Source organism: Oncorhynchus tshawytscha, linkage group LG07 (genome assembly GCF_018296145.1).
Source record: "Oncorhynchus tshawytscha isolate Ot180627B linkage group LG07, Otsh_v2.0, whole genome shotgun sequence".
Lineage (NCBI taxonomy): Eukaryota > Metazoa > Chordata > Actinopteri > Salmoniformes > Salmonidae > Oncorhynchus > Oncorhynchus tshawytscha.
Genome location: NC_056435.1, coordinates 29462267 through 29481606, shown reverse-complemented (window position 1 = coordinate 29481606; position 19340 = coordinate 29462267). Strand labels below are relative to the sequence as shown.

Below are 19340 nucleotides of genomic sequence, written 5' to 3'. Positions count from 1 at the left end.
AGTGTCTGGGTTTTAGTGCATTAAACCCACTTAGGCTAATACGCCTGTTCATTTTGATGGGCCAGTCACAAGAGCTGTATCTCCTTCACTAAGATGGCAGGAATCTGCTATTCACAGTGGCTCAGTGCAGTGAGGGATCTGCGGTGTACATAACAGCATACATACAGTACTTAGTATGTATAGGGCACACTGTACCTATCAGGAAACCAATTTTCACATGCAGCATAGCTCTGATAAGATATTCCTAATCCTCACATCCAGTCCTCATGCTGAAGGGGAAACAGGTCCATTGGTGCAGCCAGAGATATAAATAGGGCATGGTTTTATTCCACTCTCATAAACATGCAGATTGATTAGGGTCATTTTCTGCTAGCCTGCCTCCCTCCACCCAACCCCCTCCCTCCATTAGTGATGAAAACCTAGATTTATTGCCACGTCCGTCACTGCCACACTATAATTCACTGGCACATTGGCTGCATGCTTTTATGTAAATGAGCAATCGCAATAAGGCATATCAAAAAGCATGTCTCTGTCTCTCTGTTCATAGGAGCGCATACAGGTTGCCAATGGGCTGTTGTCAATCAGCCGACTGACGCTGTCCGATATTGGAATGTATCAATGTGTGGCTGGAAACAAGCATGGGGAGGTCTACTCCAATGCAGAGCTCAAAGTCATAGGTAAGGCAATACAAGGTGTGTGGGTGTACGTGCCTGACAGCGTACATGCCGGTGCATGTACTGTATGTTGTACAGTATGCACGTTTGTTGTGTGCATGTTTTAGTGTCATAGGTAGTTTGTTTTTCTGCTCTCTACCATTACAGTGTGACCTCTAGCTTCTCTGTGATTGCTTCCTAATTAAAAGGCATTCATTAAAAGATGAATGCACTGGGGTGCTGTTGATGTATGGCCATGCCACTGTGCTCCCCAGTCCCACCCATCTGCCCTGTCAGTCCTGTTCCTCTGGACCCTGTTCCCTGGCACAGGGCTGGCCTTCAGCTCTCCCTCTCGAAACCCATCTCCCACCACTCTTCATCATCGTTTTGCCATTGATTGGAATTAGATCCAACACAGCCAAAGTTCCCAGGTTGAATTAAACGTCATTGACAGCCCCTGGCACTAATTGAAGTGCTTTATAAAAGCAAAGGAAGGGAGGATCCTGGAGAGAAAAGGAGATGATCATCATAGAACTAATTTGAGCTGTAAAACAGACATGACATTTTCCCTTTGTTTTTCTTTGCAGAGAAAAGGATTCCCTGTTTTTTAAGGAGTGCAGTGTGTTGCACTCTCCTTCCTTCCCTGCCATTTCTACTCAACACATTACACGCCTCACTTTGAAGTAGACAGCAGCCATGCAAGGGTGTATTAAAACCTTTAGGGGTTATACAGATAACGTACCATTGCATAATTATTTTTTTGTTTTTTGCTTTTTTTCAACATGTCTGCCTTTGACTCACTCTCTGTCTAGTGTGGAGTTTAGTAATCTCCTTGAGCCTTGTTTACACTGGCTAAGACCTGCTCTATCTCTGGCCAATGACAATGACTATCTCTAGGTCTGGCCAATGACAATGACTATCACTATGTCTGGCCAATGACAATGACTATCTCTAGGTCTGGCCAATGACAATGACTATCTCTAGGTCTGGCCAATGACAATGACTATCTCTAGGTCTGGCCAATGACAATGACTATCTCTAGGTCTGGCCAATGACAATGACTATCTCTAAGTCTGGCCAATGACAATGACTATTCCCTTGATGTATATGTTGTTATTTCCTGTGACATCACCAGGTAAAACTCTGGACCCAGTATACTAAGGCCCTGAGGTTCTCCTAGTTCAGGTCATGTGTTCAGGATAAACTCATGTCTTTACGCTCATGTCATACATGTTGAAAGTTAAACATAAAAAGTAAAGGGGAAGGGAAGTGTTGAGTTTTTAACATGCATGTGTTGTCTTAGCTGTTGCCCCAGATTTCTCCCAGAGCCAGCTGAGGAGCCACACAATGGTGAAGGAGGGAGGAGATGTGCTGATGGAGTGCAGGCCCAAAATGTCCCCCTGGGGTGGGATCTCCTGGAGGAAGGGCAGTGAGACTCTACAAGAGAGCAACAGGTAAGCGAACAATCTCTCTCTCTCTCGTTATTAGGTAATCCCTCTCTCATAATGGGGTTGATTTCCTAAACACTGGGGTTACTGTGGGATTTGTTCTGGTATGGTACCCCAGAGGCTATGTTTACTGTATGTTTACCTTTCCTGGCTCTGTAGCTTGGTATTATATATCTGGTCATATTAGTGATTGTATTCCTCAATGTTACAGAGTCCCTCCTTGACTGTTAACATTTTATATCCAGCTTTGGGTTAAAATAAATTTGGGAAGTAACGTCTCTGTCTGTATACCTACCTGCTTCAGATGTAGACTCCCGTAGGCCAGTGTTAATTTTGCCAACAATAACTAAGACGAAAAATATTAGCCAATGACCTATTTTTCCTGACGAAAACGAATGACGATAATGAGACAAGATGCCATGGGGAAAAAAGACAACTATTCTAAGTGACTTTTCATTTGAGATGACAAGAGGAGAATTCCATGCGAGACTAATGGACAGGAATTTGACAGGAAGCTCCTTTTCATCTGTTTTGTCCAATCATAAGCAAGCATACCTTTGCAGAATATAATGCAAACCTCTCATTGGTCTTTTAGTTAAAAAGGCTGATTGAGCTGATATACAGTATCCACAGACATTTCAATTGTAACAGTAATGTTTACTGTCTCTTACTTTCGTATTGCCTGTTTTAGCTTTTTTCCAATTAGCTTTTTCCCGTGTGGAAATACTAAATCTATTTGCTGAATATTAGCTAATATACAGTAATAACTCAAACATTGTTGGAAATGATCAGATTCTCCCCTTTTAAGGGAATCACTGTCATTTATCACAAGGTGGAGAAAAACCGTAGGACTAAATGGTTAAACCTGTAGCCAATAGCGATGTTGCCAGCAATACAAGGGAAAGGGGAATACCTAGTCAGTTGTACAACTGAAATGTGTCATCCGTATTTAAACCAACCCCTCTGAATCAGAGAGGTGCAGGGGGCTGCCTTAATCAACATCCATGGCTCCTGGGGAACAGTGGGTTAACTGTCTAGCTCAGGGGCAGAACAACAGATTTTTACCTTGCCAGCTCTGTGATTCGAGACAGAAACCTTTCAGTTACTGACCCAACGCTCTAACCACTAGGCTACCTGCCACCACTGGATAGAAGGACTAGTTGGTCAAGGCTATCTTAATGTGCACATAGAAGTTGGAGGTAAAAAAAATGCACAGAGGAAAATGTGACTAACATAACAGTGACTAAAACAAGACTAAAATTGTCCAGAGTTTGATTGTAGATAATAACTAAAACTATGAAGGCTGAAATGACTAAAATGAAATCTAAAATATCTGACACAATTCAACACTGCCGTAGACGTACATTCAGTAAGGTTTTCAAGTCACTTAGTGTACAAAACATTAGGAACACCTTCCTAATTGCACCCCTTTTTGTCCTCAGAACATCCTCAATTCGTCATGGACTACACTGTGTCGAAAACGTGCCACAGGGATGGTGGCCCATGTTTACTCCAATGCTTCCCACAGTTGTGTCAAGTTGGCTGAATGTCCTTTGAGGGGGGTGGACCATTCTTGATACATACGGGAAATTGTTGAGCGTTAAAAACTCAGCAGCGTCGTAGTTCTTGACACAAACCGGTTTGCCTGGCACCTACTACCATAACATGTTCAAAGGCACTGAAATATGTTGTTTTGCCCCTTCACCCTCGGAATGGCACACATCACAATCCATGTCTCAGTTGTCTCAAGGCTTCAAAATCCTTCTATAACCTGCCTCCTCCCCTTCATCTACACTGATTTAAGTGAATATAACAAGTGACATCAATAATGGATATGTTTGGAATGGAGAGTTTTGTTGATTGATATGGGGTTTTGCACTGCTGTGACACTGTTATATGTTCCAATGGGATGATTAATTCAACAGCAGTGGCTATATCACGGTTGAATGGATGGATGTTTCCTTGTAACCCTGTTGAGATAGTGTATATGTTTCCTAACATCAATAAGGGATCATATCTTTTACCTGGATTCACCTGGTCAGTCTTTATCATGGAATGAGCAGGTGTTCCTGATGTTTTGTACACTCAGTATATAATGCCTGGTGTAATTCACAGTGTAGATGTACACCACAAACAAACCAGTGTCAGTACTGAAGGTATAATTGGTTTGGCCAGTACTTATGGGTGTCCCGATATGCCCCTCGCTGTGTAGAGTCCGGGTGCTAATCAAGCACTTTTCGCCCTCTGTGGGGGTGTGTGGGTGACCAGTCACTGTCTGCTGACATGACACGCTTTTCTGGGCTAGAGTGTTAACTGCTAACAGTGACAGGAGAGTAGGGTGTGTGTGTGTGTGTGTGTGTGTGTGTGTGTGTGTGTGTGTGTGTGTGTGTGTGTGTGTGTGTGTGTGTGTGTGTGTGTGTGTGTGTGTGTGTGTGTGTGTGTGTGTGTGTGTGTGTGTGTGTGTGTGTGTGCGTGCGTGCGTGCGTGTGTGGCATCAGGGGTCTGGTCAGTCAGGCTGTCCTGATCCAGACAGCAGCTGCACCCCTTTTTGTGGCACAACTCTGACAGCAGGACTGTGTGCACAGTGTCTGGCACGTCTTGTCAGAGTTTACATATACACAAAGAAGTGTTGTCGCTAAACAAAGTGGCCCTGCATTTGCATAGTGGTTGCGCTGCTTGTGCCCTTCAGTTGCCCTGTATACTTATGTATATGATGCTGTCTCCCTAGCAGACTGATCAAGGCTGGAATTCTGAAGCACATCAGGTTTTATTAATAAAATATGTATTTTTCTCTTTCGTCATCCCTCTTGAACTGACAGCTAGAATCTTGGTTGAACTGTGAGGTAGCAACGGATTACACACACAAAAAAAACGAGGGTTCCTCAAAGTTTCTTTGGGAAGAGTGATGGTTCTACTGACTAAAAAGAACTGACCCAAAGAACCATTTGAGCCATTCGATGTCTCTTTGCAGTTCAAGAAAGGGTTCTTTCCTCTTTTAGTGATAATTCAAATGTGGGGGTGGCGGTTTATTAGAATATTTTTGAGGCACTGATTTGCTCACAGCTCTTTTTTGTGTAACCGTGAGTGAGAGTGTCATTCCAACATCTAATCTGTTGTGTTGTGCCAGTACATGTTATATATGGCAATTCCAGTGTAGGTGTCTTGTGAAAGATGTACCTATAGCCTTGTGTCAATTGAGAATGGGTGACTAAGTCAGTAGTTATCAATTCTCTCCCAGCTGTTCCAGAGCTAGCACCCCTGATTCATCCTATGGTATGGCATTTTAACAATACACTATCAAGCCAGAATAAAACAACTCTGTGTTGTTCTACAAAGAAACTTTGATGATTGAGAAAGGTTCTATAAAGAACCATAAAAAGGGGTTCTATATAGCCCCAAGAAGCATTGTAACCATAGAGGAACCCTTTTTTGGTGCTAAATAAATATAAACCTTTTTAAGGGTTCTTCATAGCACTGTAGATGTTCCATTTAGAACCTTATGAACACGGTTCTCTATAGAACCTTCAAAAAAATACATAGCATATAGCACCAAAAAAGGGTTCCGCTATGGTTACAAGCCAATAGAATCATTTGTTTTTAGCGTGTATGCTTTTCCCTTTCCATGGTTTCCAACACAGATATCCACTGAGCTACAGTAACTGATCATTTTGATTTAACATCCTGCTCGTAGCCTATGGATATGTTTGGAATGGAGAGTTTTGTTGATTGATTTGGTGTTTTGCACTGATGTGACACTGTTATATGTTCCAATGGGATGATTAATTCAACAGCAGTGGCTATATTACGGTTGAATGGATGGATGTTTCCTTGTAACCCTGTTCTTCCCTGCTGTTTTGTGGGTCCTTGTTGTTCCACTATGAGCTTGTTAGAAGTAGATAGATAGTTGAGATATACTGTATATGTTTGCTGTAGCGGAGAGGCCTACCAGAACTCATATACTGTATGGTATTTTAATGTTCTGATCGGGACTTGTTGGAAGCAAAGGCAAAAGTGGATTATTACATCTGGACCAGTGCCCCATAAACACAATCTATCATAATAATATGCTATTCACAAAGGGAATTATATTACAATACCTCTAGGTCTGTGTTCTTGTGGAGTCCTGAATTGAACTTGAAAAGTAAATTGTCATGCTTTTACTTTGTAAATGCTATTCAGTGCAGACCACCTCTTTGACACAGAGGTAATTAAAAAGAAAAATGTGCAGATAACACGTTTGCTCGCATCTGTCCCAGGTTGTATTGTGCTGGATGAAATCTTGTCAGGATGCTGGATTGCAATTGTCAATAGGTGGAACCCTGCCAAATTACTTTTTTTGCAGAACTGAAAAAAATGTGTGAGGGATTGAATGTGTTGTCGCTACTCTTTCTTGCTTTCTTTCTTTCTTTCTCCTTTGCCCTATTTCTCTCTCTCTCTCTCTCTCTCTCTCTCTATCAGTTTCTCTCTCTCGCTATCTCTTCCTCTCTCACCCCAGTCTCATTCTCTCTCTCACACACACACACACGGACACACATTGCTCAGACATACAAACCTACTTTGAGCCCAAGTTGTCCTGCCCTTTCTGGACCGCCTACATCTCATGCTATGGAAGTAATCATCACCTGTTCTTGTCGTCATTTAACATATTGTCTCACTTCGAAAGGACTGTGTTACTGGAGGATGAATGCTTTGATAACCATTGTGATTTAGCGGTAGTTAAAAAACCTTAACATCATGTAAAGTGAAACTAGTTCACCATGCAAATGAGAGGACCACCACTGCTTTGCTTTGTCCATCCCAGATCGATTATACCAGTAACACAATTACTGCACTTGAGAGTAATCAATAATCACATTTATTGTTTTGAAAATAAGGTGTGAGCAGGATGTGGCGGTACACCTGCTCAGGAGCGTGCATAATCAAAGGCGGGAGGGGTGTGTGTGTTGTGAACCCCTTTTGTTCAGGATTAATTGGCCTAATTGCGTTAGCGCTCCACTATGGCTTTAGAGGGAGGGGAGCCAGTGTCACCAGCTGGGTAATCCATCTTCATAGCAGCAGCTCTTTTTTTTCTGCAAGAGACCAGCAGAGAGTGGGGTGGGGGGGGGGTTGTCTTATCTCTCCCAGACAACCCTGCAGGGACCCGGTTTAGATGACATCAGCTGGAACAAAGCAGCTGAGAACGCAGAGCAGGGTCTTGCTGATGAGTGTATAAGTGGGCCGTGTCAGGCAATGGACCGTTGCCTAAAAACATGCCATTTCAATATGTCACCACTGAATTGGAAGAGAGAGAGAGAAAAAAAATGTGTTGGCCCGAACACACCAGACCCACACACCAGACCCACACACCAGACCCACACACTCAACTGTCTCTGTATGAGTGGCCACCGCCCGCCCGCCGGACGTGCCGACATTCTGTTTTCCCCTCATCTCCCTAAATTAAAGGCAGTCTTTCAAAGGGCTGTGTGGAGTTATCTTACACCACAGCAGCACTCGTAGGGAAGAAGCCATTTTTTTCATTCAGCATAACTATGTCAAGGGAAATATAGATACTTTAAAGGGAAATATAGATATCGTTCTATCAAAGAAATCTACATACATTTTGAAACATTGTATATCCCTGGAAATAACCAGAGGTATGTAAACATAACAGTTTTGAAAACATTTAACATAGGCTTAAGCCCTGGTGTAACCTCATATCCCAAGCGACAATGCCTGGGAAGAAAACACTGCAACTGTGGCCTAGAGGGGGTGCGAACCCCACTGAGGAATGCATTTTTCATCATTTGAATCACACAAATGCGAGGTGTCTTCAAAATACTATGCATATTATGCATAAAATGGACAAATGTAACCATTATTTGTATGGGGTATATTGATTATCTATTGACTCAACTTGCCCCTTGCTAAGTGGCACAATTTACCCCAAAGCAACCATTTTGACTATATTATCTACAAGGATGCACTTTCATGCTAGGTTTAGGACCTCGTATTGTAGCTTATAGAGACCCCAAAGTATGCATAAAACAGTCTTTAATCAGTCTACTTTGGTGTAGACAGAAGCATCATGAAACCTATAACACAATAAATACATTTTACTTTGTAAAATTCTTCTTCTTTTTTTTAATCTAGCCTGCTTATCACTTTTCCCATTTGGTTTCTTCCGTCACGGACTCCATGAAATGATGACCTCTTCCTAAATATTACCTCATCCTGACCTAGAAATATTTCAAAATATTTTTTGGTCCTTTGATATAGTTGCTTGGCTTCGGATGGAAGTCTTAAACTGATGTGCAAGTGGTACAGATCAACTGCAGTGTGTTTCGGTGTGCTGTGATGCTGTATCCCATTGTCTGTGAAGAACAGGGGTTTTATTGCCTTGGTGAGATCTGTTTAGTGGCTCTATATTAGTTTTGCTGTAGTATATGGAAGGAGGAAAGAAAAGTAGATTGGTTAGTGTCAGTTAAGAATTACATATGGCAAGTTTACTCAGTCAAAGCCATGGTATGTTCTCATTAAGGCTCAACGTAATGTAGCGCTAACATTATTCTAATTGCTGCGTAGAATTTTTACTGAAGTTGTACAAATGAAGTATTACATACTACAAGAAGTCCCAGTCAGTGGTGATTGTATTGTATTGTAATGCATAGGCTTCTGCAAAAATGGCTGTATGATGAGCGATACAGTAGATTAAGTTGACTTCCAGAAGATGTCATGCAGAGACCATCTTCTTTTAAACATTAACCTCACTTTAAATCTATTCTTGTAACTTTCACCTTTATTATATGTGGCCAGATGGAATTATTCTACCTTCTTACTGCATAGAATAAGTCACCTTGATTGCTTTGTGCACTTTAAAGAAGTGCACTGTGTTTTGACTTTACAGCTGTTTCTACCACTCTCTCTTGAACTCATAATTGGTGGCTTGTCAGGCCTTGATGCCTGGCCGGGGGTGTTTAACATACAACGCTTGTAGAATATTCTCCCTGCATCCCTGTAGAGTGGATAATGGATTGAGTGGTGGAAATGAGGCATAGCAGGGGTTTCTGCGTCAGGGTGTTGACTGTTGACTGCTCCACCATATTGAGGGTGACAGGGACGGGAGTGAGATTGCTCCAGATCTAGCCATGCTTTTGGCCCATCTCTAACCCTTCCTGCAAAGCAAGAGCAAAAGAGATGGCTCTCACATAAATGAAGTGATGTCTGCCAGAGTGAACTCCATTTACAGACCCCATCTGCTATGCCAGACACACTCCAGAATGAATCAATGTCAGGAAGGAAACCAAATGTGGAATGAGTATCAGCACATTTTTATAAGTGTCCACAGAGGAAGCTTGTGATGTATTTACTTACATTGACTTAGTATAAACGATTTTGCACTCAGTCATTACTCAGACATGATTAAGTGTCACACTTGCACTTTTTAAAATGTAATAATGTGATTTTCATCAAACGTTGCTCAAAGTTACATTATGAAATCTTAACACGAAACAGATGCGTTGTTATTAAAGAGAGGGATTAGCCCAGAGCACTGTTTTAGTTTTCATTCATTTCAGTGGTGCCATGCTGTTGTGCTTATTAAAAAACATTGGTTATCATGTTTGAATGTCACTTCGCATTTTTTCTCATCACGTCTCTAATTTCCTCATTTGATTCTAATTGAACATCTGCTTGGAAAAGTGGAGATCTGGATCTCTGCGGAGGTGCCTGTGACAACGTCGCGTTCCGAGTGGAATATTGAGAGGTTCTGCAGCCTAATAAACGTATCTCATTTCCTCACCTTGAAGGGAGGCACACCACCTGATAAGTTGTTTGTGCAGCTTATGGTGCTCATGGTCATTTAGCAATAGACTCTGTCTTCAGAGTCTGGTGTTGGCTGGGCCGGGAATGTCACATGAAGGGGAATGGCCCTCCCACCTGAGGATGAGAGCAGGCTGGAGAATGGATGCACTGACTGGAGCACATCCCAGCACAGACAGACAGACAGACACACACACACACACACACACTCCTCCGTGCAGTCTTGATTTCACCTAAAGTATGTTGTGGCTTTTATCACTTACATAGTTTTAATAGCTGACCTTAACTTGATCTATCAAGATGTGCAGTGCAGTGCTAGTGCATAGAGGATTCATGTTTATTGAATATTTCCCTCTCCAAAAAAAAGTCAATTAATAAGAAACACATCACATATTTTTTTTGTTTTACCTTTATTTTACTAGGCAAGTCAGTTAAGAACAAATTCTTATTTACAATGACGGCCTACCAAAAGGCAAAAGGGCTCCTGCTTGGACAGGGCCTAGGATTAAAAAGAAAACCATAGGACAAAACTGTTGATGTTATATTTTATACAGTATATGTTTTATATTTTTACAGACATTTTATAAAGTATTTTTAGTCATGTAAATCATGTATAGATACCAGTGGTAGATTTATCGGTAACACTTTATTTGGACGGTCCATCTGTGGATGCTCTACAGACTATCAGTAACATTTCAACTAAATATCTACTAATCTTAGCCCTAACACTCGACTAAACTTAGCCCTAACACATAACCCTAAACGTAACCCTTACCCTAACCCTTATTCTAAACCTGAGCAGTTGCTTATCAACAGATAGGTGTAACCGATTAATGCAACAAAAAAAAACATGCCCCTTAATGATCAAGCTATTTCTGGTCATATCAAGTTAGCTGAACCCTTCTTCCCTATCTTGTAAAGGTTGTAAAACAAGCTCAAGGAAGTTAAGTTGATCGCCTTAACCCAAATAAATCTAAACCTGGAGATTTTTGCTGAGATTAGGTCAGAACCCTTTGCTGAGATTAGGTCAGAACCCTTTGCTGAGATTAGGTCAGAACCATCTTTACCTGTCCACGTGCCATGTTCTTCTCTACGGGATTATTCTTTATCTGGGAGAGACTGCTGCTGATATCGTTTTTCAAAGGGAGAATGTGCCAGCACAGCACAAGTAATCCATCTTGGTTCCCGACAATTTCTTTGGAACCGGTGTGTGTGTGTGTGTGCTCACTTATTCCTGAAGGATACCTCAGCCAGCGCATGAGGAGGAGATTAATATCAGTGGAAGGGAATATATTTTGAGAGCAATTTGTGATTAGAGGAAGGATCCTGTAGCAGTACATCCACACAGCCCTCTGTGGACCAGGCAGATAAACACTCCACTCCTTCCAATGCAATTACCAACACAATCCCATCCTGTTCTCCTGTTTCACAGTCGGAAATGAAGACAATGTAAATTGGGTTCTTTGATTAAGACAGCTACCTGTAATAAGTAGTAGCTCTGCACAGCGTTTAATTCATACACATACACTGAGTGTACAAAACATTAGGAACACCTTCCTAATATTGAGTTGCACCCTCTTTTGCCCTCAGAACAGCCTCAATTGGCCAGGTCATGCACTCTACAAGGTGTCGAAAGCATTCCTCATGATTATGCTGGCCCATGTTGACTCCAATGCTTCCCACGGTTGTGTCAAGTTGGCTGGATACATACAGAAAATATACATACAGGAAACTTTTGATTGTGAAAAACCCAGCAGCAATGCAGTTCTTGACACACCCAAACCGGTGCACCTGGCGCCTACTACCATACTCCATTCAAAGGCACTTAAATATTTTGTCTTGTCCATTCACACTCTGAATGGTACACATGCACAATCCATGTCTCAATTGTCTCAAGGCATAAAAATCATTCTTTAACCTGTCTCCCCCCCTTAATCTACTACACCAGGGATGAACAATTTTTGTAGGCCCGCGGTCCAATTTTTTAAATACATTTTTAAAACAATTTTTCATTGTTGTCTGTGTGTTTTTTTGGGGAAGTCAGTCAGGGTCACAAGTTACTGTTGAGATTTATAATAATAGAATACACAAGGTGCAATTTATAAATTTTGTTGTGCATCAGCAGCCACTCAATTAGCCAATGTCAGCTACATTTTTTTTGATTGGTAAATTAGTCTAGCGGCCAGCTACCTAAACTTGTAGTAAGCATGATCAAATTACTATTTACTATAGAATTGTATAACTGAGTGAAATTAGTTATATTATTGTCAAATCTTCTCTCCGCCCCATGGGAAAATGTGAAGAATTCAGGAAATGAACTTCAAAACAAAAAATGTTGTTCTTCACTGTCACGGGTGGCCACTAAAATGTTTTGCTTACAAGGGTGTGGATATGCGGCCCTTCATGATGAGTTCTGTTTTTTTCGGAGCCTCCACCTACATCAAAGTTGCCCATCCCTGATCTACACTGATTGAAGTGGATTTATTAACAACTGACATCAATAAGGGATCATAGCTTTCACCTGGATGCCATGGAAAGAGCATGTTTTGTAAACTCAGTGTATAAAAGCATATTCAGTTAGAAAAGCTTATGTATTAAGGAATGTTATTGTAGGTTGCATTAGCCACGAGAAATGTGTCTGTTAGATCCATGGGGAATCACTTGTCATTTCTCTCTTTATGTGAAGGTGGTGTAAGAGGGAATGTTTGGCACCTCGGTGTATTTGTTTCACAAAGTAGAGATTAATACTTCCTTTGCAGGCTAACACCCCTGTCCCCTGGCTGTGTTTTGATTAAGCTGCATATTGCCATGGAAACCGTATTAATGCTACAGAGTGCCCTGGAGACAACGGTCAACAGAGACAGAGCTGAAAGGAAATGTCATTTCACGTATAGCCTGCAATTCAGTCTTTTTTCTTCCTCCATCTTAATGTAACTGAAAAAAAGAAAAAGAACCCACTCAGTGCATTCTGCTAGTTGCAGGGTAGAGCAGGGTAAATCATATGTACTGTGACAAGGGGAATGAGTCCTTACTTACTGTCAATCATTCTTCTTCTTTCTGTCAGACATGTACACTCAACTAGAGCTCTGTGCAACACTGGCTCCAGATGCACTCCTCATACTCCTGTTGTGCTTTGATTGACGCGTGCAAATTATCTCTATAGGGTAGGCCTTCTAACAGTAGCTTGAGGAACTTCCAAGCATTGTGTTGTGTTCATTGCTGTTATTCTCAGCATTACTCTCCATGATGTACTGTTCTGTTCATCACATCATTGTTGTTGATAATTAGTGCATTCAGTGGTCGACAGTTCCAACTTTCTGCCATTTAAGCAATGTGTAAGCTTTGTGTTATTAAGTACATTTAGTCATCAGGGCTTCCAACTTTTGAAGATAGCTTGGCGTGAGATCTCCTATCGTGAATGATCTCCTATCAGCTCTAGCCCTAGCTGGAGGGGTATGGGGATCCCCTCCCCAGGAAAAAAAGAGCTGTTTTAAAGCTAATTTCCTGCCATTATACATGTTTTCACGTGGCTTAGTCCCATGACCAGGGTGAAATAAAAACCATAGGTCAGGTGTATTCGGGATCATTTTAAAATTGAATAAACACTGAAAACTCAACAACTTGGTTTGAAGTTCATTTGAGATTATTTGGAGATGGAATTTAGAGTATGCTAGCTGGGGAAACATTGATGTTTGGTTCTGAAATGCTAATATTAATGGTTGGTGGCAGTAGCCAGCCATAGGAGGGATTGCAGCCTCTCCTTGTCCATAACAAACAAACATGTTAATATGTAATTCATTTGGGTGAACTCTCCGTTTAAAATAGGACCGTAGAAAATCTTGCCTAGAGGTATCTCTCCAAAGGGGGTTGGCCACCCCTGATCTATGTTTCCCTAATACTGGGGGTTTGAATATGGTCATGTGACATTTGATTTCTACACATTACCTTACATTCAAGAAAAATCTAATGAATAATAACAAGTTGGCATATCAGATTTCCAGAGAAATTGGTAAGAAGTGAAATAATAAAAGTATGGGGGATAACAGTAGTGTTTGTTCTGAGATAAGCACACTAATTAGTATATATTTTAGCCCTTTGTAGGGTATGGGAATTTTTCTAATGTCTTGTGAAAGACCTAAATCTAATCTGCCCCTACACCCAACCCAAATGATCTTTCAATGTATTTTTGTCCCCCCACTAGAATCAGATTCATTCAGTTCACAATTTGTTTGGGCAAATAATGTGAATAATACAGATAGAAATTCAGGCTAAATTCCCTCTGAATGTTGCCTTTTTGTTCTTACAGCCGAATGAACGTAAGTGCTAAATTGCCAATGACCAAACAAGGTGAATAATGTAGGCTATGGATCTGAGCTCATGCAAGTGGTGGATTATCAAGTTAGTAGGCTAGGTGATATTATCACATGCTGTCAAAAAGAAGCATTCTGTTGACAAGTTGCACTGCTGCTCTTTTGACAATTTAGCTCACAAACTTTGATCAGATGAGAACAAACCTGCCTGTCCAGTCTGCCGTGGCTGCTCCACTCTAATCGTGAGGGCCATTTCTTTACAAACACACATCCAATCGCCTTGGTACTAACCCAATCACAAGCTTCAATCTGCTGTGGTTCACAGAGCGGTGGTAGGAAAATGATGGATCTCCCTGGTGAAGCTGCCACAGTCACAATGCTCATGATGTAGAATTGCAGGGTATATGCTCCCGATTTGAAAATGATTTGGAGGCACAGTTGAAAAGTTCAAGCGCTGTGTTAATCAGGAAATAAAACCGGCACTTTTTTTCAATGCTAGAGAAATAAGAGACGTGGCGTGTGAGTGTGTGAAGAGGGTCAAATGTGTGTCTCTCGCCCAATGCGTAAGTTGGCAGCACTGAGTCATACAACACTTACTGTACCTGTATCCATCCACCTTTAGTGTCACGTTCTGACCTTAGTTCTTTTATTATGCCTTTGTTTTAGTATGGTCAGGGCGTGAGTTGGGTGGGTTGTCTATGTTCCTTTTTCTATGTTTTGGGATTTCTGTGTTTGGCCTGGTATGGTTCTCAATCAGAGGCAGCTGTTTTTTTTATTATTGAGAAACATATTTAGGTAGCCTGGTTTCACTTTTGAGTTGTGGGTGATTATTTGCCGTGTTAGTGTTTCTTACACAGGACTGTTTTGTTTGTTTCACTTTGTTATTTTTTATTTGTGTAGTGTTCAGTTTGTCTTATTAAAATGGACACTTACCACGCTGCAAATTGGTCCGACCTCTCTTACTCCTCATCAGAGGAAGACGACGAACGTTACATTTAGGTAGATTTGTCACACACTACAGTCTAGACACTCTAGTCACACTAAACTCTGATATATTCAATGCTTATGGCAGTGTCATCATAAATATGCAGTTTGAGTGACATTTGAGTTCTCTCCTGTTGTGGGGGTGTCAGCCCGACCGTTAGATGAGGTGCCATTTGTATGTTGTTGCACCTCATTTTACAGCCGATAACTGTAAATCATTTTCTATCATAACGACATCAATTCCTGAATAATTTGGTAGAACTAACAGTGCATGTGACAAGCTAAGAGGTATTGGCACAAGCCTACGTAGGGCAAAAATCAATATCAATTACAGTGCTATTGGAGAATTGTCAGAGGTAAATGCTCAGGTGTCCCTATTTTACCAATGTCAGGCAATTGGTTTGTTGTCTAAGTGAAAAAAAACACCTCATTGCCACACATATTATCGTAGACTGTAATTGCCTGTTAACCTTGGGGCTGACAACTTTAAAAACAGTGGTATGCACTCTGGATTTATCTCGATGGTACTGTGAAAATAGACTTCTCTGTACTTTTCCCATTGAGTTGAACCACACACTGCATTCTGCGTCATATACTCCGACTTTGGTTTTGCTGGGTCAAATCTGTGCAGTTTGACTTGATTTACGTGTCTGACAAGGCCGTTCCTCTCAAACACGGAGCTCTGTGGGGAATCTGGGGAGAGACAGACTTTCCGTTTATCTTGTGATGTCAGAATTCCACACCCTACACTTCAGGACTTTAAAGCAGTCAGGAGTGTAGATCAAAAGTTGGGTCCAACCTCTTGTCCTGTTCAGAGGATAGGGTGACATAGCCTTTCCCCTGTAGACACCTGATCTGAGCTTTTCCTATTCAACCCTGGAGCAGTGTTACTACCACCGACGCTTTGATACAATCATGATTACAAACACCACCTGCAGGTAGGTCAGTGTCGACCAGGACAAGCAACATACTTTAATGCATACCTATCCTTATGTGTAAAGTTAATACAAAAGGGCACACACAGCTACAGTACAGTAGCACACAGAGTGAAACCCTGACATACTTGTTCATGTGCTGGATGAATGCTGCATGCATTTGGAGATTGCATGGCTCCAGTGGTGTTTGGACTTAACCAGATGGGGCGAAATGAGTGTTAGACGAGTGCAGAGATGCAATATGCACTGAGTGTAACGCACCTCAGCCAAGGTTAATTATTTTGTAAAATCACCGAAAGCGTAAGATGGCCTTTTTTCACACGGCCTCGTGGCTGAGTAATTCTACTGATAGAATCTTAACCCCTATTTTCACAGTCCTGTTTTATTTACCGGGCTAATGAAGAGCACACAAAGACCCTGCATTCACCTGTCCAACCGGGCTCTGAGATGAGAGGGTGTATTTGTGTATGGTGGTGTCTACCAATGCTACCTTCACATATGCACGTACTAGGATATTGGTGTAAATAGTTTGATTTATGTTATGCCAATATACACTGAACAGTCAGTATTCGGTGTGACCACCATTTGCGTCATGCAGCGCGACACATCTCCTTTGCATAGAGTTGATCAGGCCATTGAGCATGGCCTGTGGTATGTTGTCCCGCTCCTCTTCAATGGCTGTGCGAAGTTGATAGATATTGGCGGGAACTGGAACACGCTGTCGTACAAGTCGATCCAGAGCATCCCAAACATACTCAATGGGTGACATGTCTAGTGAGTATGCAGGCCATGGAAGAACTGGGATATTTTCAGATTCCAGGAATTGTGTACAGATCCTTGCGACAGATCCTTGCGTGCATTATCATGCCGAAACTTGAGGTGATGGTGGCGGATGAATGGCACAACAATGGGCATCAGGATCTCGTCACGGTATCCCTGTGCATTTAAATTGCCATCGATAAATTGCAATTGTTTTCATTGTCCGTAGCTTATGCCAGACCATACCATAACCCCACCCCAACCATGGAGCACTGTGTTCAGAACATCAGCAAACCGCTTGCCCATATGACGCCATCTGCCCGGTACAGTTGAAACCGGGATTCATTCGTGAAGAGCAAACTTCTCCAGCGTACGAGTGGCCGTCGAAAGTGAGCATTTGCCCAGTGAAGTAAGTTATGACGCCAAACTGCAGTCAGGTCAAGACCCTGGTGAGGATGACGAGCACGCAGATGAACTTCCCTGAGACGGTTTCTGACAGTTTGTGCAGAAATTATTTTGTTTTGCAAACCCACAGTTTGATCAGCTGTCCGGGGGGCTGGCCTCAGATGATCCCGCAGGTGCAGAAGCCGGATGTGGAGTCCCTGGGCTGGCGTGGTTACACGTGGACTGCGGTTGTGAGGCTTTTCTAAAACAACATTGGAGGCAGTTAATGGTAGAGAAATGAACACCACAGCTCTGGTGAACATGCTTGCAGTCAACATATGAATTGCACGCTCCTTCAAAGATTGAGAACTCTGTGGCAAATTACACATTTTAGAGTGGCCTTTTATTGTCCACAGCACAAGATGCACTTGCTTAATGATCATGCTGTTTAATCAGTTTCGATATACCGCCCCTGTCAGGTGAGAAATGCTCACTAACAGGGACAAATTTGTGCACAAAATTTGATAGAAATATGCTTTTTGTGTGAATGGAACATTTCTTTTATTTCAGTTCATGAAACATGGGACCAACACTTTACATGTTACGTATATATTTCTGTTCAGTATAGATAGCATCAGCAATTATAGCTGTTTGCATGCATCAAATCCAACATGAAATGCAGTACTCTCGACATTTCAGTGTAGTGCTGCCACTATCATTTCAAATCATTTCTGGTCCCTGGTTTTGTCATGAACTCATCCAACACACTCTCACATTCTAGCACTTCCTTTCACAATACATCTGTGCCATTTAATTAACTCTACATACAATAAAATTGTCCACATCACTGTGTTGTTTGTGTAAATCAAAGGCCAATGTAGTGTCCTTCAATTATGAGGTAGTAAAGACAACCAAAACTGACAGCTTGTTTTGCATGTACTGTAAACTGAATGCTTGTACTGTAAACTGAATGTACATGAGACCCAGTTTCCTGAATGTAAACTGGGTCTCATGTACCGTAATATAGTCTTATATATAATGGTGATGTTTCAAAAAGAATGTCAGAAAATATACTGAGAGGAAAGGTTTTTACTTTGGACCATAATTACAGTTTCCAATATGCACTTCACAGTATGAGCAATGGATTCTCTGAGACTAATGTTATTTTTTAATCCCTTTCATCTTGGAGGACATAAAAGATTAACACTGTCCAGTCTCTTTGCCTGTTACTTGATCTTCTCCAATACATTTCTTTTGTTTGTATTTTTTATGATTACATGAGTAGTGTGTTTGGGCTTTTCGCCTCTTGTTAGAAATAAACGTCTCCTCTTCGGAGGGGTTTACAGCGGCAGCCGTTAACTTTGTGTGAGGCTGAGATGAAAAGAGTGGCACTTGTGTTCATCTCACCTGTGAATTATTGATACGTCCTCCACAGCAGCAGGAAAGGAAGCTCTCCTGAGACAGTGGGAAGATCAGACAGACATGTTGTCCAAAGGTTTCTTAAGTAGGGAGAGGAGGAGTAGAACTGGAAGACATTTACTTCACTTAGTTGACTTGTAGTTTACCTCAGCTCCTCTAACACCAGCTTCAAAGCTAACGTCTAAGTCTACTAATAAAGCCTTTCCCAGTTCTGTAATTACAGCAAGAAAGGCATAGTAGGATGCATTATGTCTGTTCACTCTCCCCATTTGTATTCTTTCTGTAGAGCTTTTCTCAGAGGATGCACCAGTCACATGATTGTCCTTTTGTCCCAGGGTATAAGGGAATTATGGAAATATACAGAGTCAAGCACACAAATGCAGGTATTGAGTTATATGAGGCATGTGCTCGGAGAGGTAGTCTTAAATCAGGTCAGAGCTTGATCTAGTTAAAACAATGTGTTGTTGCCCTATTTGTTCACAGTCTGGGGGTTATACTTTAACAAACCTAACGCAATGGTAAATCTTAGCGATAGCGTTATAGTTTCAGGGGTGTGTCAGAAATATTTTAGCTATTTTCACAACCGGAATTAAGGGCTTAGTAGCTTGCGGTGGCGTGAAAGGGCTGGGTTTTGATGAATTAACAAGTTGT

At 41.6% G+C, this 19340-nt stretch overlaps 1 protein-coding gene across 3 annotated transcripts in view; it reads left to right on the top strand.

The window, feature by feature from the left end:
• Positions 1-19340, top strand: part of cntn4 (contactin 4) — a 172476-nt gene that overhangs the window by 117811 nt on the left and 35325 nt on the right. For all 3 annotated transcript variants that reach the window (XM_024426801.2, XM_024426798.2, XM_024426799.2), the window contains exons 10-11: positions 548-677; positions 1957-2107. In XM_024426801.2, coding sequence (XP_024282569.1) covers positions 548-677; positions 1957-2107 — 281 coding nt within the window. The remainder of the gene's footprint in view (positions 1-547; positions 678-1956; positions 2108-19340) is intronic.